Here is a 26,909-nt window from a genome sequence, read left to right as displayed (position 1 = left end):
TCTTAGCAGATGGCTCATTGTCAACCTGCTCATCTAACTCATTTGAGACGTAGGAAAAAATCCTTAAAAAATAATTTAGCTCATGTTGAACAGCTAAAACCTAATAACAAAAAGGTGTACATCGCATGCTGCGTTGCAAGATGCTGATTTATTAGATTTTAGAGTAGCCTAAGACTGGAGCACACTAACAGGATAAGATTTTGTCCCAGGATGGGGGAGAGGAAAGACGATAAGATGACGTACCACGGTCTCTGGCTGGGCTACTAGTTCATGTCGGATATGGGATTAATTAGCCAGTTATTTGTTTTAGATGCGTGGACTTCGTGGAAAAAGCTACAACCGACTAGCCGTTACAAGACGCATCCGAGGAGTCCAGCAATCCTCTCGCACATAATCACCTCTCACAGAATTTGAATCCACGCAGGGTAATAATAGGTGCGTCCACTATTCACCCATTCCAGTATTTTAAATAGCTTTGATGCCTTGCAGTGTTAATTTGTCGCAATACAATTGAATGATCACTTATAAGATTTGCTCCATTTTAATCAAGATTTTTTTTTAAGCATCAGTATCATACAATAATACACTAAATGGAATGATTCTACATTAATCTTACAGTAAAGCAATATCATTAAAATGCAAAAAGAACTGCAGCGGGAGCATATTCAAAATACACACAAAGAAAAAAGGTCTACAGTGAAAACAAAAAATGAACAATTACACATTAGAGCGATGTTTTTTTTTAGATGAAAAACAGTCGCTCAGGATTCGGTTTATCCCACTGAAATGACTAACTTTAAGTCCATTCAGCTACATATCTAACACAAGAATAAATAACACAATGTAATAACTGTATTCATAGAAATACAGTGTATACCAATGGAAAATTCCTATAATAAAGTACCAATTAGAGAAGCATTGAAAGCTGAATTTCATTTAAAGTGCAAAGTACGTAATAGATTAAGCTGATACAGAAATAAGGACACCTACATGATATTATTATAAATATGAATAAGTTGCGCTCATTTTTCTAGTTATTTGAAATTTAGGCCTTGCAGTGGTCTTATACAGTAATTAGTGGAGACCAACAAGAATGGCGATTCAAATGATGGAAATATTGCTGAATTAAATGAATACCAGCCAGATTCATGAAATGAAAAACTAGGTACAGTGATTAATGTGGTCATAACACAGTTTCATTGAATAGCCTTCGTATGAGATATGAAATTAAAATATAATATTTTGACACAGACCAGTGAATATCATTTTACGATGATAAAAGTATAACTTGAATCAGAAATTTTCCAAAATCATCTATAAAATAAATTTAATCAAGAATTGATTAAATGATTACACAAATATTTCAGTTTAGGACATTGATGGCAATGTGGAGGTATGACCTAAACAAGTAAATTGACATACCAATCTTTTTGATACTGGTACATCGCAGAGATTCATATTCAAATATCTGTTTGAAAATGTCATATGTTGGTCAGAGACAATTTGATAATATCGATATTCATTTAAAAACCTAAATCGAAGGAGTTTCATAGTCATATTTCAATAGCACATGCTCGAGTCAAGTTATTTACAGCCAAAAAACTCCCAGCAAATTCAAGTTTGCTGGAATTAAAGCATCATTCCCGGTTAAAATTGAAATTAAAGAGAAATGAAAACTTTTTACAATGTACAGCTCACTATAACCGAAATGGAGCCATAAAACATAAATTCTATGCTGAATCAACAAAAAACTAGATATTTCTTATTTGTTTGGATATAGTTAATGCTACATTGATGGTACTATAAAAATAACAGACCTAGCCAGGGTGAGCAAATAATGCTGTATAAATAAATGATCATCTGAAGTACCACACTATGAATAAACAACACTTGTATGGTATTGGTGAGTATGGCAACAATCGTGAATATGGATACACTGTGTAATACAGTGCTGAGGTGAAAATTACCGTATACTATTACACTGTTAATCTGTCGAAATGCCTTGTATATTATTGAAAACGACGTAAGGAAGATTTACTAAGATATAAAATGATGGCACGATTATTTGATAACACAAAAATATAGAAAAAAGTACGGTTGAATCAAATATGTCAACATGATCAATGGAAATTCACTGAGATTATAATAAACATATTTCCAAATAATGTGTTACAGAAATATGTTGGTAATAAAAAAAATGAAACATAAAACAGAATTTTAAGCAAAGAAATATTCGGAGAGAAATACGGAAAAATAATGTTATTGTGCAACGATTCATAGATAAAGCAAAAAATATCAATTTGTTCATTTTTATCAAAAATTTCTGTATTTTTAGAACAGAAAACAAAAACATGAGCTTTCTCTATCATAAGTGGAGCTTACTAACACAATTTGATAAGTTCGATACTGCAATTGTCTTCATTATGCTATTACTATATTGAACCATGATACATAATAAATTTCATGATGGCACATACCATTAATTTATTAACAGCATACAAGTATAAAACAAAAGCCTTACTAGGCTTTCCTATCTGTAATAAATGTACTGATGCAAACTCAATAAAACTACAAGTAATAATCTAGGCTTGTTATACCGATACCTTTATAAGCAAGGAATATGTACAATATGTTGATTTTTCTAAATAAAAATATTGGAAGTGAACAAGTTCATATGATAAATTCTGTTTAGGTTTTGATAAATTTCTTGGATATATTACCAATTATTACATTACGGTTTTACAGCGTGGACTTTCATCTTTGCGACATGATTCTGTGCACCATGGAACAAAATGAATATATAAATTCCATGATGAGTTTATAAACCAAATTTCTTGAGTATAATATCAGTTATTCCATTACTGTTTAACAATGTAATAGCTGTGTAGAATTTTTGGTGAATTACTAGTTAGTTTTTACATTCATCTTTCTAACACAGTTGTATGCCGCATGAAGCTATTCTCAGATATAAAATGAATATATAAGTTTCATGATGAGTTCAGTAAAATAAATTTCCTAAGTATGTTACCAGTTATTACACTATTGTTGAACAGTGTAAATGCTGTGTAGAATGTTGGTGAATTTTAGTATATTACTAGTTTTTACATTCTTGTTTTGCAATGTGAACTTTCATCTTTCTAACGTAGTTATATGTTGCATGAAGCTATCTTTAGATACAAAATGGATACCAGTTACATGATGAGTTTATAAAAATGATCTTCTTGAGTATGCTATCAGTTATTACACGACTGTTGAACAGTGAATTTTCATCTTTGCTATTTCATATACAAAGTAAATGAGCTCTATAATGAGTTTGTGAAAATTTCGAATTCAGTATGATTTGAATCTCTCGTTTTTTAGCCGTTCTCCCAAATGTGTTTTTAAAACATGATTGACAGAAAATGAGTGAATGATGGAAACTTTTCATTCAATTCTTCGTTGTCTTTCTTTTTCCTCCAAACAACCGTTTCCTCAGACTTTTGCTCCTTTTGATAGATTTATCATCAGTTAATGAAGAATTGAATGAGTTCGATAAGGATGGCGTCGCAGTTGCATCTGAGATGAAAGATTCAGATTCGCTGCCGACAGAAGATCCTGGTTTCTCAGGAGGAGTTATGAGAATGTTTTTGTGTTCTTCTGTTTCTTCTGGATTATTCAAACTATTGTTTCTTGAGCTTTTTCCCCCTTCTACAAAACTTATTTCACCTTCCACAATGTCTGAAATAAGAATTATAGAAATTGAAATGAAAGCTATTGATAAATATGTATATTATTTTGTATGAAGTGTTTTTACAAATTTTCACTTTGAACAACTTAGACCCTGGGTGAGAAAATTGTTAGCATATGGTATGAACAAAAGATTTTTAATCTGCAGACTCAACGATCTAACCCCTAGGTCAGTGCTCTTCAACCCGGTATACGGTATACCCAAAGGTATACCAGACCATAAGTTGGGTATACAACTGATAAAGGGTATACGAAAGGTGTACAGCCTAAATCAGGAAATCTAAATCTAATATATATAATAAATTATAAAATATTCAATTGGAGACAACAATGCAAACGCTGCGCACATGAAATATAAAATGTTATTAACGCTAGGAACCGACTAGAGCACGCTGTTACATCACAAATTATATAGATAATACGGTCATGTGTCTGGGTTGGTGATTTTGGCTGCCATGCACTTTGATTTACGTCGAATATCATTCCCGTCGACGCTAAGGCAGTCAGACAAATTTATAACTTGCGGTCACCAGCCTATTAGATTGCATGATGATATTGCAGTACAATATGTGCCTAAATTTTATTGTTTATTTGAGCCTTAAATAAACATTGGTATTTGTGAAGGTATACAAAGTTCTTGAAAAACTGTAAAAGATATACTTCAATAAAAAAGGTTGAAGAACACTGCCCTAGGTCATCACAAAAAGGATCATAGACAGCTACAATAAAAGATATCCACAAGTACATGTCATAAATTTGAGCTTGTTGGCATCACAGTTCAAAGATGAGTTGGTTTTCAATACTTTCAGAAAATTAGTTTTCCTTAAAGAAATCTTGAACCAAGTCAAAACATGAAGAAACATATTATTCTCAAACTCATTGAAAATGATCAAATGGAAGCCTTTAGAAACATTAGATTGGAAGTGAAAATTCTGTTGTTTATTTTGTTGACAGAATTATTTAATGTATTCAAATATCCAAAGAAATACCGGAGTCCTTCCTCGTCTTCTTAATTGAAGGCCTTCTTCCCAATTTCGAAAATATCTTGGTGATACTTTTGCTCTTTTTCTTCTTATTCTTTTGCAGTTCATTCTCAGGTACTACAACTGTATTATCATCTTCAAAACCATTGGAAGCATTTTCATCCTTCAAATCTGTGAGAAAATCACGGCTAATTATATGCAAGCCCAAATTTCCAGATTATCACACTTTTTGGATATATCTGTGAGAAAATCATGGCTAATTATATGCAAGCCCAAATTTCCAGATTATCACACTTTTTAGATATATCTGTGAGAAATTCATGGCTAATTATATGTAAGCCGAAAAGTCCAGATTATCACACTTTCACACTGTAGAAGACATTAAGTGAGCCATCTTAACACAAAAGGATGTATAAAGAAGCTATTCAAAAATGTTTAGAAAATTTTGTCCACAGAGATAAAAAAAAAATTCATATTTTATGGGAATGAATTTTTACGAATAAAATTGAATACATATCATATTGTTGCAAAATAGGTTACTGAAATAGGGAATTTATATCTTCTTGATATTCAAATATGATTAATATATAATATAAGTCAACACACATAACATGAACACAGGCAATGATTTCATGATGAATTACATGAACATGCTACACACTACTCCATCGGTTCTCAACCAGTGGGCCATGGCCCACAGCTGATCCACGGGAACATTTTGAGTTGGACCACAGACCTATTAAAAATTGCTAGTTTCGTTTGTGTCACAATACTTAAATTTTGATCATAGCAGCAATGAATGACGATGCTGTTTTCTGCTATTGAGGGGTAATTTTCATCATAATTATTATTGTAAAAGTGTCCATTTTCGCAGGAAGATTGTTTTTCCTCTGCATAAAAAAGTTAATGAGCCCCAGAATCATTGTTGAATGGGAATGGGCCACGAAAAAAAAGAGATTGAGAACCGCTGCACTACTCGCTAATTACAAATACTAAATCTACACAAAATGAGAAAAAAAAAGATTGCCAAAGATTATAGAATTGCACCATACTTGCATGCTTGTGCAAATCAGTTGCAGATCCGGTTTTATATTGTTTCTTTTTCCCTTTTCCGAATATCAGACTTCTGCTGCGTCGTACTTTCGGCCCTAATTATGATGGATGAATTACACCAACTATTGCTACAATATCTACATTACGATTTCTACACAATATATAACACAAACTGCATACCACCGTGACAAGTGACCTGAAAATTTTCTGATAGAAAGGCTTCAGGTTTTGATGCATTTTTTCCTGGTTAGGGTAAGAAAAGGGCAGAATCACAATATAACACTGAAACGGACTGAGCTAGACTATTCTAGCGAAACTTGTATCAAGTGGAATGGAATTGTTTTTTTTGAAAGCAATAAATTTTTCTTACTTCATTGAAACATCCTCGAACACAGGGCACATATGATTATAGCGTAAAAAAAGACATGGAACCAAGGATAGTCAAATCGTCATAAATTGTTTTACTATGAACACATATTTCTGACTAGAGTAACTAGGCTATATTTCAACATCATGCAAATCTGATTTGAGATAAAACATAATATACAGAATTATTACTACAATTCTAACATAAATTACTACGACAATTTACATAAATTATATAAGTGCAATGACTTTGGTAGCACTAGCAATGGTAGAGCAATGGCTATATTCATATGCTGGAGATTGATGAAAAGGGTACTCCTGTAGTATGTGTACCAGGTTAGGGTTAGGCCATAATTTTATTCTGATTATCTTTATTTTAGGTCTGTTACGAGTTCGGGGACTGTCTGTGTTGGCCAAGGGAATATACCGCTTGCCCATAGGTTTCAGTCCCTTTACACAACTTGATGTAAAATAGGCGAACAAAATTAGTTACCCCCATAATGGTACACATACTTCTGGAGTGCCGATGAAAAAACATAAAAATGAGACATGATGCCGAATAAAGGCAGATGATATTGAAAATCTAACTCACACTCCTTTGTTTCATTGTTTTCAGGAATATGTTTGGTTTCCACTCCAGAGACCAAGCTTTTTGGTCTTTTACTATTTCTTAAATGTCTCTTCTTCGGTTTCACTGAATCTATCGATTGTTCCTGTGGCAGTTCCACCTCAACAACCGGTTGTTTCGGTTCTGTAATGAAAAAATGTTTATGTTAGATGTTTCAGATATGAACAGCGATGATCTGCAGAATTACCGTTAAACCTTTAATTTAAAGAGATACTACAAGTTCATAGAACTGAATCACTCATCCCCGGCCCGGAGTAAGATTTTTTGCTTTGCTTGTATAAATACAAAATGTCTATCTCAAGATATTTAGCTGGAGTTATGCACTTTGTGTGGCATATCATAAGAAAACGAACTATAAAGGATACCTATGACTTCAATATCAAGTTGAAATTTTGCTCACATCAAATGCTGTGACCTTTCCTTGGTTATTTGGAATAATGATATAGAGAAAAGACAATTAATAAAGAATTGTTGATTTACATTGATCACCAAGAAAAAGGTCATTATCAAACTCGCCTTTATTTACAACCTCATCTCTAGGAGAAGTAGTTCCAGAACTTGTCGGTGTTTCAATAGAACTCAAACTATAATACATGTCATCTCCTGTTGCCAGTTTTTCTGTTTTCTCAACATTCTCTGCATCACTTGTGTTTTCTTCATGCCCATTGGTTATTGGTTGTACTTCGGTATCAGCATCACTTTCAATGTTGGTCTATATATAAACACATGTTCATGTCGGGTACGGGATTAGTTAGCCAGCTATTTGTTTCAGATGCATGGACTTGATGGTGGAAGAAGCAATAATTGACCAGCTGTAACATGAACCATCATACAACCATGAGGAGTCCAGCAATTGTCTCTCACATAATTACCCCCCATTGTATTTAAAACTGCGAACCCACGCAAGCAGGTCAAAGGTGCGATGTCAACGTATTCCTAATGTTTAGCAATATGGGCCATTCTGCCAATCCACATCAGCACACAGCTTACTTATATAAACTGAATTTCTAATAGCAATTACGGATGCATGGAAATTGTAAACAAACAGTCAACGACCACGAAATAAGGACACAAAATAACTTACTATCAAAACAGGAAAGGCAATTACAAACTGAGTTTGAATAGAATAAAACTCATTACTGAGCCTTATTCGCAAGAAAAGTTTGCTAATACAGAAATGTTGAGTAACTTTTTTACTGTTTATTCATTTTCTGCAGCCTTTTTTCATAATCGCATCAAGTAAGAAAATATGGCTGATTACAAATTTATTCAGATATTTTTTTCATTTTAAATGGACCTAACATAGGCAAATCAATTATAAAATATTATTTTATCAATAAAACAAAATTCAAACCTTCTTTATTGCCGTTATAACCACTTTTCCTCTGATTTTTCCTTTCACTTCAGGACTTGGTTCAGCCACTTTACAACTCAAGTCTTTAGAAAGATCGTTCATAACTGTTTCAGCCACTGATCCTTCCACTGTTGCCACATCTGTCAATGTTTATCAAGTTTGTTTTAAAAGCGTCACAAACAGAATTACAAGCATTCAATGAGACAACATTCTGACTAATTTTGCACATAATTTATTTCGAACCAGGCTTATACGAGTAGACATTGTAAGAAACTGAATTTTGCAAAGACTGGAACCTTCCCAGCTTGGCATAGACTACTCGATAAAGACGAAATATTTATTATTATATTATGCAACAACGATATCTATTGCTAGGACAGAATATTTCAAAATTAATAAGTTGAATGAATTAAAAACGAATCAACTTTAAGGAAAAAAATATTTTGAAGAGGAGCTTTTTTTAATTTCATATGGCAAAATTTGATTCACTTCGGATGCTTCAACTTAAATAATTTTCAAAACAGAATTCCTATATATAATTCTTATTTCTTATATTAACAATTCCTAAACTGAAATAATAATTGAATAAGCATTAGAATTATCATTACCTAGAGTCAACTCCAGTCCAATATTTTCCTTCATATTTGGAGCACTTTTACTGATATGAATATTTTCTCTGTCTGATGTTCTAGAAAAAACGATAACCATAAAGGTCAGTATAAAAGCAGATCAGATTTCAGAAAGGTACTCCTGTACCAGGTTAGGGTTAGGCCATAATTTTATTCCAATTTTACTCATTTTAGTTCTCTTACGAGTGCGGGGACTGTCTGTGTCAGCCAAGTGAATATATCCCCTGCACATAGGTTTCAGTCCCTTCAGACAACTTCGAAGTTGTGTAAAGTAGGCAAACAAAATTAGTTACCTCCATATTGGTACACACACTTCTGAAGCGGCTTCAGAAATTTGCTTATAATTGTCTTTTTTTGCAATATTCGACATTATATTATGTTCTAGACTAGTAATTTCAATGATCATCCTACCTTTTTGGTGAAACTTTTTTGGTTGTTTCAGTACGTACAGTTGTGCTTGGAGAGGTATCCCTTTGAGAACTGCAAAAAAGTTAATTTATGTAGCGCTATATCTGGGATCAGAATTTTGTCAACTATATATTGTAAAGCATGAGAAATTCCCTTGAAACCACTTTTACAACAGGAGCAATCCATAATTAATATTCTAAGAATTCAAACCTGTGTCATAGACTCATAGTGTACAATATAACTATTCAAATATTACCAATCATTACAACATCATATTTATAACTCTTTATCTAGAATAAATGAGTTGCAGAACCTTGGGATTTCAAAATATATGACACTATGTTGATGATATATTTTTCAAATGTGTGAGACAACAAACCCATCTTCCCTACTTTGAAAGTTAACAGGTTTTGTTTATGACACTCTTGATCATGCAATTTGCTTTGAACAAGGCCATTTACAAACTTCCATTGATATCAAACAATATGTAAAAAGCTATTATTGGACACGAAGTGGACATAACGATCGTTTCAATATTATGTTGTTGTTGTTCTTGTTCTTTGACACGTTTTTAAAAAGTCGCTTTTCTCTTCGAATACTGGACCTATTGCTTTGAAATTTTCAGTGGTTAAAGATTAATTTTTTCGCTAGAAGGCTATTACTTTTATTTATTTCAAAATTTTGCGTGAATTCTATGAAATTTGATATTTCGTCTAAAATTTTGCTGTATTATTTTTTATCCATGGGAACACGGATTTTAGTCAGTGTCATGACTGGCTGTACGTTTTGATTCTGCAAAATTCTTGCTACTGGAAATTCAGAACTTTTTTGAGGGTACCGGTAGCGTCAAAGGTACCGGTAAGGACTGATTCGCTCTGGTCTAACGTGTCCATATATTTGTGCGTAGCTCTCTTGTTTTTAGGAAGGAATGCAACCTTTCCGGTTAGGCGTACTTAATTTATTACACCTGGGGTGATGCCGGAGGCTTGAACCCAAAATGTGTTATCTGCGATGCCACACAGTATAGTCAACTTGAAAATTTGCTTGAAATATTCACTCACCCACTGAGTGACAAGTTGTCACTTGAAAATGAAGAAATAGTGGAAGCTCTGTCTTTCAAATATGAAGCCTGAAAAATATGAGAACAAAACATGAAATTCTAAAATGACTAATGTAAAATGCGAGTAAAAAGCAACAGTATTTAAAAATGTAGTAAAATTGTTTGCTGCTGTATTCAATTGAATTGGAATGCTCGTCAAAGTGAAGAGGTTGTGATCTATGATGTGGGTGCCAGCCAGTGTGCAGGACAGTTGTTAATTTAGCATCTTTGTTGGTGTTGAAGTTGTATTTCATGTATGGCATATGCTTGACTGGCACATTACTGAAATGATATTGTTATATGCTTAACCTAATCCTCCCGGTTTGACGCATGCGCGACGTTTCAGACGTTTTGCAATGCTGTGTGTATACCATGAGATCTGGAATGTTTGTTATGGTCTTGCTTGAAAGGAAATCTTATTCCCCACACAACGATATGAGAATGAACCTTATATGACATTTAGAAGTGATAAAATTTCGCTTACATATCACGCGTGTACTTCCCGCTGCGATATAAAAACGTCGCACAACAAGAAAATGATTCCATAAACCTTGGCGTTGCGCGCAAACCAATAACAAAAGCTAGTATGATAAGGTCTTATTTTGAAGGTCATTTTATATGCTACATAACATAGGAGAGTGGACATCTCACAACGTCAGGAAGTTATAAAAATATCGAGTCGTTTGATCGCAGCTGCCTCACCGAAAAAAAGTTAGGCGTTTTATCTCGCAAATTCTCCTTGTCTGCTGATTATAAGCTTTTATGATTCATAATAAATGTTTTATTATGACTCACAAAAGCTTTCAACGCGATAAAGCACAAACAAACAACCGATCGATCTATCAAGCTTAGCCTGGCCTGATTCGATGTGGTGACTTCTCAAACGGAAAATTTCCAAAACGATTGAACAACGCGCGCTATGGAAAAGCGTTTAGTATCATATGAAAGAGAAAACCAATGTGCAGTCAACTGTATAGTCACATTTCAGCTTTAAATAGCGATAGACGTCCAACAGCTGATAGAATGAGAGAGTGTAAATATTTTTGTTATTTTTTGACGTTACGAGAGACCTCTTGAAAGAGGTGTTTTAGTTTACGGTCCTCCAGTGACATCTAGCGTATAGTACTCTAAAATACCTTTCCAATGGTATATAATTATTGTATATTGGGTAAATTTTGGGGGTCGTATGACATTAATAAAAATGTATTCAAAATTGGGCTCGATTGAGCGTCTGAAACAGGTTAAAGCGTGTGAAGATTTAGCATTTCTGTTTGGTTTTTAACGACGATATAGAGCACGCCTAAACACATTGTTTGGTAACTCACAAATTGGGCAACAACCGACAACTATGGAGGCCCAATGCAAAACAAGCATTTTTACTTGCCAGTATATATAATAAAAAATAAAAATACTAAAATACCTTTTCATCAGTCATAGGCGGCAGATGATTACTGATGAGAGAAAGATCGAGAGAACGGCGAGGTGATGAAAATTTTTGTGACAAATCTCTGCTACAGTTCACATCGACAGGGTTTTCGGTAAAATCAAGCTGCAGAAAGATAACAAACAGTGAAAGAAATGTCACTGTAACCTTGTTTATGGAAAGAATGAACCAGTACTACATATTTACTAGACTTAATTTCAGGATGACTAAATTGCCACTGTCTACAACAATTGAAGTGCATAGATAAATGTTGGATGCTTCAGAAGTATGTACATACCAATATGAAGGTAACTAATTTTGTTCGCCTACTTTACATAAAGTTGTGCAAAGGGACTGAAACCTATGGGCAGGGGGTATATTAACTTGGCTAACAAAGACAGTCCCCGAACTCGTAATAGAATTAAAATGTTCTCAGTTCAACCGGAAAGCTTAGGGAAAATCACTAATCAGAATACAATTTTGGCCTAACCCTAACCTGGTACATATACTAGGAAGTACCAAATGTTGTTTTTATCAATAATCAAATTGAACCAAAATACAACAAAGTGAAATTTGTGAAAAAACTATTGAAAAAAAGCGAAAATATTTCTATGATAACACTATTTTACCATTCACCAAGTGATGTTCAGAATTTATTTAAAATTGATTTTATACTCAAGGTCAGCCAAAATGATGATATTATAATCCAGATTAAAAGTTGCATCCAAAATGAATGAAAATAAAACTAACTCAGGGCTATTTTTAGCCTATCATCAAAGCATGGCTCATTTCCTATACATACGTTACTTACTGAATTAGAAAAGTCTATGAAAGCAAGTAATTTCATATCATGAACCGCTCAATTTAATGGACGTTTTTGCGAGTTGCTAATTTAGGAAGTAACAGGCTTGTGCAATAAGATAATTTGGAAGCAACAAAAATCAAATATTTGCATTGTAGTGCTAGAAATGGTCGCAACAATGTGCTAATGATTCCTACATTATTGTGGATCACATATCTAAATGATTCTAAAACGACATTAATATGTATCAAAGCACTAGAAAATAAACATGGAAAAAGATGTATACTCCAGTTCAAGTCAACTCTTATAATTTATTAAAAATTGTTTATATCTGAATTTAACCAAAATATTCTAAAAAAAATTCCAAGAAAACACAGCAAAATGATTCTACTTCCGTACGAAACCCATTGATTAACAGGACAACCTAAATACCGATGTTTTATAGCATCTAAAAGGGTGGTCACACTTTTCATGCATCTGAACCTAGTTTTCATGTTCCTCTTTTAATTATAAAACTACATAATGATTTTCAAAGTGACGATTTCAAATAGTGGTTCCCAAAAGTAATTGAATGGGGGACAAAATTAGAAACCGAAAGACATTCACGACCAGTATGTAATCCTAATACCAAAACGTATAGTTAAGATAATGATATAAATGATAAACTGTGATAATGACGTAACAATCGGTGGCATCTGGAACGTAAAAAGGTAGAAACATGAAGTTTAAAGCTATATCACTCAAGTTTGATGAGCCATATTAAATCGGTATGTGGATGTAATTTGGGAATTTGTAAACTGATCGTCAAACAACAATTCAATTAAATTTACCTTGATCTTAATATCAGCAGGTTCCTTGTCAACAGTTTTCAATGGAAGAGACAATTCTGTTGCTTCATCAATATTTATCTTATCAAGATATAGAACAGTACTGGCAATGGCTGAATCTGACAACAAGTAACATAGAGTTAATTGATTGACATTTTGAAAGGAATACCACTATTGGTACATTAGTTGATATGGATTTAGATTTAAAAATTTGCTCAAGAACTAGCTTTGCTATGACTACAATCATCACAAGATCAAATGAAATGTCCGACCAATCTTGTGCTGAAAATTAGTTCGACATAGATGGCGTCTCAAAAGTAAGAATACACTTATAATTTTGATTTGCTTTTCAGGTACTCATCATGAGCGTTCATTTCTTCAGAGAACACAATATGGATGAGTAGTAAAATTTAGTTATTGTTTGCATTTTTCATCTTACCAATCAGCAATTTTGCACCTCATATCTTGGGTTACTCTCCTTGTCATTCTGTGGGTTGATGAAAAATGCAAACAATACCTAAATTTTCATCCATATTGTGTTCTCTGAAGAAATGAACGCTCTATGATGAGTACCTGAATAGCAAATCAAAATGAAAAGTGTATACTTACTTTTTAGACGCCCTGTATAGTTGGTTGGACAAAGACATATTTTTTTTACATTGTCTTTTGCCAAGTAGTGGGCATGGATGCAGAATACCTACAAGTCAGTGGAGAACAAACCAATACTTTAAAGTTTATCCTGCAAGACGTCAAGCGATGTGCAATTTAATGATCACAGCCAACTTATAGCAATTCTATGGTTTATATATTTCAGCTCAAAATTACAAATGAAAATTTAAGGAAATGATAAATATTATTATTACTTTGTTCATCAACAAAAAACGTCATGTTCATCCCCTACCTGACATTATGCTGGGTTGAACATGGAAAATCTTGTACAATGTAACATCATAGTACAAAAATACTCTCACCTGCCAGTTGTTCATTACTGTTCACAGTTTTATACAAAACAAGTTTCACTTCAGAAGATCTAGCACTTAGATCAAAAGTCAAATCATGATTTGGCCATGACAGGTTGGAACCGGATTCAACTGGATTAGTTTTGCATTTCTGATGAGGAAAATCTAATGTTGCTTGGCAATATAGAACTCCTTTATTTGGAAGACCGTTGGAATTTATCACTGCAAATGATAAGAACAAACCTAATTTCAGATCTTAATAAAAATGATAAGTACTTTAATAAGAGATGTTTTTAATTCATTAATTGAGCTAAAATTTCAAAAAATACTCGTGGGAAGTAGGACAATTCTACCAATATATAATATGCCTTATCCACCATTAGATCCATGCTTATGATACGAATGACTGGTTAACCATTCCCATAACCAAAATGGACTTGTAACAGAGAACGTGGTTTGCCTTATAATCAAGCAGTCTTACTACCTTCCCTCTCGTCTAGTGTAAATATGGAAAACCCTAAATCCTAGAAAGATTAGAAATAAACTACAATTGCTATCTATACCTTTTATAATAAGTCTTTTCTCTCGAGCCCGGATCGGTTTAGCAGGACCTCGTCCCGATGGAGTACGCTTTATTCCAACAAGAGATCCCAAGCTTCCACTCAAACCATTTTTTGCTTTTAAATGATCAGATAATACACGAGATGTTTCGAGAGGCATTGTACTGGATTTTCGTATTTGCATATCACCGTCTATATTTGCAGCAGGAGTGCTGAATGTGTCCGTCTCTGGCATCAAGGTATGGACAGCTGGAAAATATTAAAAATTTTCATCAAAACCCCGATGTTTTTCTTCGGCGCTCCAGGAGTGTATGTACCAATATGGAGGTAACTAATTTTATTCGTCTATTTTACATCAAGTTGCATATTCACTTGGCTAACCACAGACAGTCCCCAAACTTGTAGTAGAACTAAAATGAGAAAAATCGGCATAAAATTATGGCCTAACCCTAACTTGGTACACACACTACGGGAGTACCTTTTCTTCTGCCTAAGTCATGTGAAACTATGGAAGTTAGCCTTGATTTGAGGTAAATCCAAACCAGACTCCTCTGTCTGAATCAAAATTTCATGTCAAGCAAAAAAGAACTGACGAAGTTGTATTTTTGAGGAATACTTTTTTGCAATTGCAATATTAAAAACCTATACTAAGAATTATAATATACTAGATTTCTAACTTAAATTATTATGAATGAAAAAGTACATTGAATGTATGAAAATTATTTACTGTTAGAGCAGGGATGGGCAATTACTTTTCTGAGTGGGCCAGTAACAGATAACAGACGTGGTTTCCGAGCTGGACGTTAAAAACTCAACATGACGTTATTTTTATCGATATCTCCAATGTAAATTTTTATCTATATAAACTATAATCAAAATTTTAGCGGACACAAGTGGTCCTGATATAACACTTCAGTGGGTCGGATCCGACCCACGGGCCGTATTTTGCCCACCCCTGTGTTAGAAGATATTATGGCTTATATTGAATTATAAATCATAATTCAAAACATATTGTATCAAATTACTAATTATGGAATTTATAGTTCATAATCCAATATTTTTTCTTTATCTGCGTATGAAGATGTTTTGAAAATTCTCATGACTAACATTGAATATGAATAAAAACTTGTTTGTGGAATGCAAAAAACATTGAAAAAATATAACATACCTTTCGGTGTTGCAAAATTTCCAACTGCGGCATGTTCCTTAATAGAAATAGTGTTCCCATTGTCATCTTTACGTTTAAGTTTTTTCTCTGGAGTATTGGAAGAGCGTCGTCTTGTTTTAGTCATAGGGATCACAGGACCCCATGTAGAAACATTGACATAAAATGGCGTTTTCAAAACACCGGCCTTTATCATGTCGGCGACAACCTGTATACAACAAGAGTTATATGTGAGTAATAAATTTTTTTTTATACGACTTTCAGTTCAAACAAAGCTCCTTGCATCCCCTGCTTGGTAAGAAACTATCACAGACTTGAAGGACTGTGATTTTTCCTGTTGACCATTTCATACTAATTTATTATACCTCGGGTGGGGTGATGGGCAAGATTTTTAACTTACGGGGCCAACATAGTTTAACCCAGTGGTTCTCAACCTCTTTTCTTTTGTGGCCCACTTTTGTTGCACAAAAAATTCTGTAACCCATTACCTTACTCATGCGAGGGTAAAACTACAGGAAATAGCCACTTCTGCTTTGATATTTAAAATGATCACTCAGCAGCAAAAACAGCATCATCGTTCATTGCTACTACACTGAAAGTTAAACTGATTTTTCAATAACTCTAGTAGCAATTTTTAATATGTTTGTAATTTGTAACCCACTTGAAAATGTTCCTGGCCCAGTGGTCACTTTATCTATCATTAGAGCAACGTGCCCAGACGAGAATGAAAACACAACTAATCAAAAAATTCTAAATTTATATACCGTAATTAAAATCACAGTGGTTATTTCTGAGTAAATAATGATTTACGTCAAATTTGATTTAAATCATGAAAACCATGCAAAAAAAAATATCCGGATTGTCCATTTTCAAATTTTATTACAGAAATTGGATTTACTAATGACTCAGCGTTCTGAATATATGCAAAAATGTGCCCAATCTCATATGCCATATCACAGAATTCTCACAAGTTCAAATTGGCAAGGTAACAAAGGGTCATGCCTGTATAGCATGATAAATAGCTGCATAACAAGAGGAAAAGTTGAGATTAAATGGAAAAATCAATAACATTTCTGAAAAGCTACTTAAGCAGATCCAGTTTCAGTTAATTCATTACGCATTAATGAAGCTACATTGGTATTTTGATTCATCCAATCCATTATGATTAAATGGAACGCCCCATTAAATACACAGAGCAAATATGGTGCCTATTTGATTAATGAACCTTGAAAGAATAAATAAATATTGGTTTTTACTGAGATTGAGACTATGCAAAATCTCAAAAAGCTTGCAGACATTGTAAAATTTTCAAGAACCAATCAAATAACTGTTTACCTCAATTTTTCAGCACTTACAAATCAAAATTGAATATACTCGTACATCGACATCTTCTTTGAGCATAACATTAATTTAGAATTTATTTGATGTTCCATATTCAAAAATATTATTTTAGAATGTATTTGGGATAGGAAATTATTCAATAATGGTCGTTGTATAACCTAGTTTTAATAGGACTTCATATGAACAAGAAAGAGTATGAAATATCATGTAACCTACTCATTCTTAAGTAAACATCATATTCAGCAGCATTGCAGCTTGAGAGCACAACAGTAAAAGTACAATGAGTGAATAATCGTTATTAAATTATTAGGTATAAAGTCAACATACCAGAGTATAGCAGGGTGTTACAAACTGGTCTCTTGACTAGCCTACCTTAGAGGGCCACGCTGGAGGCCTTCATTAAGTGGCATTTGCGATGACTGCATTAATTTTAAGTAAATTAACTGCGATTTGTTCTTTATTACAATCAGTTCTTTGATTATAATGATTTATTCTCTTGCTTTTTATTATTAAGCATAGCGAATAGAATACCTGATGGAAAACCATTATTAAAACAAAATCAGATTTTTTTTTATTGCAGAGCGAGGGGACACAAATGCTGAGAGAGGGCCACGAAGCATGAAAGTTTGATAACCAACCTCTGGCACAGTCGTTGATATTTTCTGGTCTGATAATAATTTCATGTTGAAGTTGACAGTGTGAGGCCGTTCCAAATCTGGTTCCAACTTTGCCAGAACGTTGCCATCAATTCGTGAAATGATTGCTTTATACTGAAAAAGAGATGGGATGAATTACTAGAAGGAAAGCAACAAAATATTGGATATATGGCTTGAAATTTATTAGAACAGTAGAAAAGATTTTGTACTGATTATTTGCTTGGTTAATAACATAAATTCAAAATGAACAACTCCAACATCACAGTTCTTATTAATATTACACAAAGCTATAAGATGTTATATTGTCCAAACTTCTCTGACAATACTATTAAACTAAAGTCTGGCTCATTTGATGATGAACCTTCGTTATATGATTTTATTACATTTAAAAAAGCAGTTGTACCCAAATGCGATATTTAAAAATTTTACGATATAAAAAAAATTCATTTTGCAACTGGCAAACAAAAGTGGTAAGGGGGTACACAAATAATGTACTTCTGGAATGGTACAAGTTACCAAGAACACTTCAGAGAATGAGTACAAAGGAAAGCAGGAGATCATGACACATGGTAAATGTACTTGAGTATTGTGGAAGAAACAAATGTGTAAAAATTGTTTTAATAAATAACATTTACCCAGCAACTAAATTGCGTCACAACAGCTGTGTATGTGGAAGCAATTATTTTGCCGCCATCTTCCTCCTGCACACTCACGGTTAATCCAAATTCTTGAACGTCAAATAACACTGGAATTTCCTGTAAATAATCGTATTCTTTACAAAATGTTTTCGAGCAGGTAAGTAAACACTTTTACACAGTAAATGTAAAAATGTTACAGGTCTTAAACCTGTGGTTGTTCTGACATAGTATGATGTACCAAAATAGCAATGTTAAACAATGAGAACAAGACTTTTACTTCCTTATACAAAAAATAAAGACTAATCGACTGGTGAAAAATGAACTATACTAATTGCTATTGGAAACATTCCAATACTTGCAACCGATTTGGCAAAAAAGGTAGCCTATACAATAACATCCATCAAATATTTTACTATAATATATACAAAAACTAAAGGACGTTACAGGGAAGCATTGCAGATAAGATGAACTCTTATTTATAAGGTTTTCCTTATTTGGTGTTATTAGAAATTAGATGGAGACAATTTTTTTCACGATTGCCTAGTGTGAATAGGTCAAAATCATAAATTTTAATTATATAAATATATCCTAAATTATTCTGAAAATTAAGAATTTACTACCGGTATATCAAATATTATTAATTTTGAAGTTATTCGAATATTCCATTCGTTTTAAAAACCTTGAATATATTATATTCAGTTAAGTTTCAACAAAATCAAAGCACCGGTAAGCAGAAACACATAGCGTTATGTTGAAAATTTGGAAAATAAAACTATAATATTTACGGGTACGGGTACGAATCCACCGGCACAGAGGCATATTAAGTAGTTAGTCCCACAGAAACTAAATCAATAATATTTACTGAGTAATTTATTTTATTGACAGTGAATGACAAGAAATTGAGCAACAGTTTTGGCACCGCTTAAAGTGAGATACTTCTGAATCATAGATTCAAATTGAGTATTGATTATAAAGATCAATACTCTTTAAAAGCAATTCATCTCTAATTAACTTTAGAGAATATTTACCGTGAAACAATAATAAACTGATTGGTCTATCAATAATAAGTTATTGATATTTTACTTACAACATGATCCCGTACTTTTTGAAACTGTCCAATCTCCCTGATCCATGGTGGAATTGATCCTTTTCGAATCCCATATACAAGTATCTTGATTGGACTCTTGATTGAAAAAAAACATACGTTAATCATACTTGAATTAAATAAATTATAAAGCTATACATGAGGGAGAGTGCTGAATGTAGCTACGTTGCTGTAGCAGGTTAAAAATCATGGGTGTAAAGAACATGCCCACCACTGCAATGTAATAAAGTTGGATTTGGTTATTCCAAAGGGCATGAATAATTGTCATATTTGAAAAATCTACCATGATGGCATAGGCATGATGCTATGGTACAAGATGACTAATATCATCATTTCTGTAATAATATTCCACACATTGGTTAGTCTAACCAAATAAGTACAAGTTGACAACAATATTATTAATAATATCAACCAGCATGGCAGTATGAGTAACAAGCATGAATGCCGGTATGTTGATTTATACATATCAAGTGATTGCCTCAGTAGAAGTGAAACAATATGTAAAAACAGCATCTGTGGCATGTAAGTGATTGTATTTAATTTGTCAGAATTAAATATAGTGTAGGAGCCTATATATATACATTGGAAAATAATGCAAACGAATATGTCTTGTCCAAGCTGAACCTCACACATTTCTAATATGGTGTTATACCTTTATTAGTTTTCAAATTAAATTTTGAAAAAGGGGCAAAATGTACTTTTTTATTACTGGTACAAAGGCAAAAATATGATATTCGACTTTTTACTCATACATAATACATTTGTGATACAAATACTTGATTGACACATTAAATACATTCAAAAATTTGAAAGTTGAAAAGTTGCAATATGCAAAAACAACCCAAACAATGATGTTGTTATTTTACTATAAACTCGAATATTTGGGCCAAAACAATAGCTATACATATAAATTTTATATTCTGTAATATTTGATATACTTTTATGCAAGATCACAAAAATTCAAACCCTTATGTCTGTTTACCTCGCTTTTCGCCAAGTTTATATTGACATCTTCCATCCAACGTTTGATAGCATCAGGAGTGCCAGATGGTGAGCTGATGTACGACCAATTGATTAATTTATTTAACCAAGCCAAATTATAACTCGTGAAGTTTTCATCTGAAGAAGCTGAACAAGAAAATATGCAAGATGATTGAACGTAGGAGAGATTTAATCAATATTAATTGTAAATTGATCAAACAAAGTAAATTGAAAATCATATCAACGTTACTTCGAATACAATTCCTCATATTTAAATTAAAAACTATAACAAGCCACTGTAATTTCAAAGTATATAGCTTTTTCATATCTTATATCCGAGACAAAAGAATTTATATATATATATTGGCTGAAACCTATGGACAGGGGGTATATTCACTTCATCACTTGGCTAACACAGACAGCCCCTGAACTCGTAACAGAACTAAAATAGGGAAAATTGGAATAAATTTATGCCCTAACCTGGTACACATATTACTGGAGTACCTATTTATCAATGTTGAAGGTAGATGCACAAAACATTGCATGGGACATTTATTGAAATTCATTGCAAAATAAGATTTTTCTTTCTCATTTCATTCAGCAAATTGAAGGATGGATAATTTGATTACAATAAAAACAGCACAACCTCTTTCTGTTGATTATACAATGCCAGCATCATTTGATGGATTACAATTAGGTAATTTTCTTGAAATAGAAACATTCCCCTTTTAGTGGCCGATGAGAGAAAAATTTCTCAATTGATTACTTCAAGCTTCAGTAAATCATACATTTTTATCATTATTCAAATAAGTATAACTAAAGGAATATTATATTATGTGTCCGATTTCACATATTAATATCTTACCAGCATGCTCTTGTAATTTTTCTTCATTCAACTCTTGCCTGAAAGTAACAATGTCATATGAGTAACCGGTAATACAATTTTAAAGTAGCGGTAATTAAATACCTCCACAAATTTTAAATCAAATACTGATGAAAATTCTATAAAACTGTTAAGAATTTTGATAGAAATGGGAATGTTATTAATTTAGAGGTATAATTAATCGAGAAATATTTCAATATTTACCTATAACTTTGCCAGCAGAAATATCCAATCAGGACGACACAGCCCAAAATGATCAAATAAATGAGAGGCATTGAATATAAACTGCTACCGATAATAAAAGGACTTGCGTTTGAGTCTTCAGGTGTCATTAACACATAACTGGAGAAGATTTGTCTGATTTTACTAAACAAGGCAACTAATATTGCCATATCAAGAAACCTGCGACTAATGAAATGTAACCACCAATTATTATTCAATTACAAATAGACAAAGATGAAAGAGACAAATAATATCTAAAAAATATTTGTCTAAATAAAAATCAACACACAAAATGCTCAAGTACGGTATATGTTTTGAACAAGCCATTTACCGTAGGTAAATTGTTAGTTTGCCAATACTACAATCAATTAATTTTTGGAAAACTGTGTGTCAAGTTTTGGATAGGCACAATTTTGTTCCAATATAACACACTTATATCGGAATAGAAAACTTTGTTGAAAGTCAAGGCGGAAATGTATGAAAGTGAATAAAAAACTATCCTTATGTTAAAGTACTGTAGTTGGATTGAGGCACGAGGCATGCTAATTTCCTCTACAAAAATAATTTAGGTATAAATTCAAATGCAATTTATCAGTTTTGAAACTTTAATAACATTTCGAAGGCGTATTTCGAACAATGCACAATGGGAATGAATGATCACTTCTAATATTTACTCAACTTTTGCAGTAGTACACTCAAAAAATAAAAAGCTCAAAAGATCATATGAGAAAAATTAGCGCATTTCATATTACCTAGTTGGAAATTAAATTATAAAAAAATTATACTACCGAAATATGGCATTCTATATATGGTTTGCACCAAATCAACAATGTAGCATTTATTATTATTATAAATATCCATTCAACTATACTGTATGAAATTCTAAGTGTCCATAAAATGAAAATTCACGGATAGAATTACATATTTGTAAATTTTATAAAAACGTAAACAATATAGTAATTCTAATAGACGCATGATGATAATTTATTCAGTCGAGTTTCAAAATAGTTATAAATTCTTGTAAAAATTAGATTATGAAATATTTTGAGGTTTTTTTGCTGCTTTCTTTGCAGCAGCAAGTGCAGCAAGGTCAATAGCTTTGGTTTTAGCTTTGTCTTTGGCATCTTTAATTGTTTCAATTGTATTATCACTGAGTTTTGGAATGTGCAAATGTTTTACTTCAACAGAAATAGGAGTTTCCACTTTCGGTCTTTGATCAAAATTTGCAAGAACTTTTTCATATCCAGTTACGGCTTTTTGCGCATTCGACTTCCAGCGCGTAATCCCGAACTTTCGTAAAACTCTTCTCAGACCAGTAGCTGATGAATCTGCCCATCCTTCCTTCTTGCAATCAGTTGTTTCTGAAGTATTCGCTGTTAGTTGGATTTTTTCTTTGATGCTCATCAAGGTGACATAAGAAATATTCCAGGTATATGAAACCATTGTTTTATGCTGGAGATCCACGATGGACTCTTCTAAAACATGAGCAATTTTAGTCATATTGCTTGGAAATATCGTAGTTCCCCATTTTGGAAGTGGGTTTGTTTTGCCAATAATCCGTTTGGTGTACAGCCGATTCTCATCAAGAAGCTTGCGAACTAAAACATCTTCTGATAAAACATGGGTGCTGTTTTCATTGGGGTATTTTTTCCAGAAACAAGTTACAACATGTTCCCATGCATAACTAAATACATGTGAAAATGACTCATACTTTACCATTTTAAAACCTTGAAATAATAAAATCATATTTTAGAGAAATATTGCAAGTAGGATGCAGCAAGGAAAAATGAAGGCTATTGAATCTATTTGAACATGAATAGTACAGTATTAGGCCAGTCTGGATTTCATGGCCTTTTTGAACGAGAAATCGGGCGTGCAATCAGAAATTCCCGCGTGCAAATAAAAATTTCTGGCGTGCAATTATAGCTCACGGCGTGCAAAACAACTGCGCCCGCGTGAAACTGACTTCGACCTAAGATACCTCTCAATACATCCGCGTAAAATTACCGGTATTGGATAAAAAATATGTTAAATCATAGCAAATATGGACGTTTGACCTTTGACCCCCAAACATTATTTCTACAGTTTGTTGCTAATTTTGAGAGTGGTTGTGCGACTTTGGTTACCGGTACTGTTCAGTACATCCGTGTAAAATTATTGTATGAAAAATACGCTGAATCAAAGCCATAACTGGCCAGCGTCGGTGAGGATGCGATCTTTCTCACGGGATTCCTATCATTCAACACGATATGGTGTTTTTTGCTTTGCATTTTTCGATCAGGCCAAACTTGCAATCTAGTATTAGTCGACAATTGTGAAGTTATAATTTTTTGGCATCTTTATATTACTAGATAATTGATTTACAAACTATTTAAACCGATTTACATTAAGGAGCAATTGCAAATTTTCGGCGTGCAAAAATGAATTCGCTCGCGTGCATTTTTGTGGAGCGCTAGCGCCCTCGGGCGTGCATCTGCCATGGAATCCAGTCTGGGTAGTAGGCAAGGTTAACTCAAAAAATGATTCTCTATCTATAGTTGGGCACCAGTCTGGATTTCATGGCCTTTTTGAACGAGAAATCGGGCGTGCAGTCAGATTCTCCCGCGTGCAAATAGGAATTCCTGGCGTGCAATTATAACTCACGCGTGCATATATGCAACGCGTGCCATATGGATAAGCCATCTTATCGTCTTTCCTCTCCCCCGGGATAAATATGTAAATCCTATCCTAACTGACTTCGACATTAGAAATCTCCCAATACCGTACATTCGCGTAAAATTACCGGTACTGGATAAAAAATACGTTGAATCAGAGCAAAAATGGACGTTTGACCTTTGACCCCCAAACATTATTTTTACAGTTTGTCGCTGTTTGTGCGACTTTGGATACTGTTCAGTACATCCGCGTAAAATTATAGGGTACAAAATACGTTCAATTAAAGCAAAATGGCCATACTTTGTCAATAATCTTGGAAGTGGGTTTACGTGGTATTATTGGATAAAAAATACGTCAAATCAGCGCAAGAAATGGATGTTAACCTTTGACATTATTTCTATTCTTTGTTACTAATTTTGAGAAATGTTTGTGCGACTTTAGATATCGGTACAGTTCAGTACATGCGTGTAAAATTATTGTATAAATAATTCGCTGAATCAGAGCCGTAACTGGCCAGCATCAATGCAGAGGCGAACTTTTTGCCCATCACGGGATTCCTATCAGTCAACACGATATGGTCTTTTTGCTTCGCATTTTTCGATCAGGTTAAATCTTGCAAACTAGTATTAGTCGAAAATTATGGAGTTACAATTTGTTGGCATCTTGATATTACTGGATTATTGATTCAAAAACCATTTTAATTTCATTGGTGAGCAATTGCAAATTTTCGGCGTGCAAAATTGAATTCGCTGGCGTGCATTTTTGCGGAGCGCTAGCGCCCTCGGGCGTGCACCTGCCATGGAATCCAGTCTGGGTTGGGCATAGTTCTCCAAATCCAAGATATACAGACATTTGGTTTAATAAAACAAACACTCTTTTGAGCTTTAAATCGAGGGTATCTGGCACGACGACAGATGCGTGATGCCATGCAGCCATGTGACTAAAATTTTTTACGGTCTGACAGTATATTGGATTATCTTATGGTGACGTTTTCAGATTGACTTTTTGACACTCCACACTCCAGCTGCTTTGACAATGGTAGGCCATACATAATACTATACTGCCATAGACAACACAGCTTGAACTTTTATGTGCTAAAAAAGTACGGTATGTCTCGCACAGAATGAGTGTCTGAATGTTAAACGCAGAAACGAGAAAGACTTTTATTAAAGAAAAATATAAAAACTTCACATTGTATTATCATGTCACATTTTTTTGGCAGTTTGGCGTTATTTGAGCAGTTCGGTACCGTACCGGTGGCGGTACCTCGTTTACTTCGCTAGACTTGTGATTAATAAATAACAAATATTTAAATCCGGATAGCCTACTATCATTCATAGCCTAGTTAAATCATATCCCATCTCTGCTGCATACAGGCATAACATGCAGACATGTAACATTGCTGCACTGGAACAGTACGGTACCGGTACGTCGTACCAGCACGGTACGGTACCGTACCGGTAACGTTAACGCCGAACAACCAGTCTCCATTTCAATAGGTAAAACGAATATGCAGCAAGCAACCTATAACTTTCGTAATATAAATTATGAAGTTTCAAAACGTTTTTATCTCGCGCAAAATTACTTTAACGTTAAAGCTCCACTACCGACAACCGAAACAAGAAGGCTGAACGTCGCCACCGCCACCGGTCACGTTGACTAACGGAAGCTGCACATGAAGTCGCGCTCCCACTGTGAAGTGTGAACTGTGGTCTGTGAGTGAGCTGCAGAGTTTCAATTTGATCCCATACGCATAAATAAAATGTTTTTTTGAAAAACACCAATTTTTTCCGAAGTGTTGACGAAACAGCAGTGCAGCAGTAAAAAGTAGTGTCTTGCTATATTTAAAAAAAACTAGACAATAAATTGACAACTGAACAAAATATCACAGTGAAAATAAAATTTCCATTTTAGTTTCACTTCACTCATGGTAACAAATTTTATGGCGCATGGGAACACTTTGACGACCCCGGTATTTCTCACTGGTTCAATTAAGGCTGCGCTTTACAAACTTTCCTCTAGCCCAGTGGTTCTCACCCTTTTTTGGATCGCGACCCCCCTGGGTGATTAACCCATACCTCGCGACCCCCTGCCTCACTTTCTATACCTATCAATAAAATAAGCGACAAAGGGGATGCGCAGTTCTTACCACTTCACGGCAGCTTGCCGTGGTTATGGCGCTATTACCGATATATTCACAAAGTCGTGTATCAGATTTTAGTTTATCATGAGGAATTATATCTACTTAAATCTGAAACCCAACTTCAAATTCATCAAAACTGTATCCATAAGAAAAATGTTCCAACTCACCCAATATTTATCACCATCAGGGCAGTGGTGGAATTCAGCCGGTTCGCACCGGTTCTATAGAACCGTCTCATGGAATTTTATGAGATCAGCGAACCGTTTAGCATTACTGCAAAAACATGACTTTTTGTAACAGAAC

General features: G+C 33.7%; 2 protein-coding genes across 3 annotated transcripts; both read right to left on the bottom strand.

The window, feature by feature from the left end:
* Positions 1-522: 522 nt before the first annotated feature.
* On the bottom strand, positions 523-21,978 carry LOC120325788 (uncharacterized). Of its 2 annotated transcripts, XM_078111435.1 has the most exons (20): positions 21,791-21,978; positions 21,569-21,606; positions 20,705-20,850; positions 19,705-19,800; positions 18,615-18,734; positions 17,962-18,093; positions 15,986-16,190; positions 14,821-15,066; positions 14,270-14,479; positions 13,302-13,417; positions 11,667-11,795; positions 10,209-10,276; positions 9,151-9,219; positions 8,719-8,798; positions 8,111-8,250; positions 7,273-7,468; positions 6,721-6,879; positions 5,762-5,857; positions 4,716-4,880; positions 523-3,717 (listed from the first exon to the last, which is right to left on the bottom strand). In XM_078111435.1, the coding sequence occupies exons 1-20, from the start codon at positions 21,976-21,978 to the stop codon at positions 3,428-3,430; spliced, it is 2,889 nt and encodes a 962-aa protein (XP_077967561.1). In that variant the 3' UTR covers positions 523-3,427. The 2 variants fall into 2 exon arrangements, with proteins under 2 accessions (XP_077967561.1, XP_077967562.1); XM_078111436.1 differs by lacking the exon at positions 5,762-5,857.
* Positions 21,979-21,994: 16 nt separating this feature from the next.
* Positions 21,995-23,569, bottom strand: LOC120326573 (PRELI domain-containing protein 1, mitochondrial-like). The gene has a single exon (XM_078111437.1). The coding sequence runs from the start codon at positions 23,552-23,554 to the stop codon at positions 22,841-22,843; it is 714 nt and encodes a 237-aa protein (XP_077967563.1). The 5' UTR covers positions 23,555-23,569; the 3' UTR covers positions 21,995-22,840.
* Between the last annotated feature and the right edge of the window lie 3,340 nt (positions 23,570-26,909).

Source organism: Styela clava, chromosome 4 (assembly GCF_964204865.1).
Source record: "Styela clava chromosome 4, kaStyClav1.hap1.2, whole genome shotgun sequence".
In the NCBI taxonomy this organism is placed as follows: domain Eukaryota; kingdom Metazoa; phylum Chordata; class Ascidiacea; order Stolidobranchia; family Styelidae; genus Styela; species Styela clava.
The sequence above is the reverse complement of the archived record's forward strand: the minus strand, read 5'-3'. Positions and strand labels throughout refer to the sequence as shown.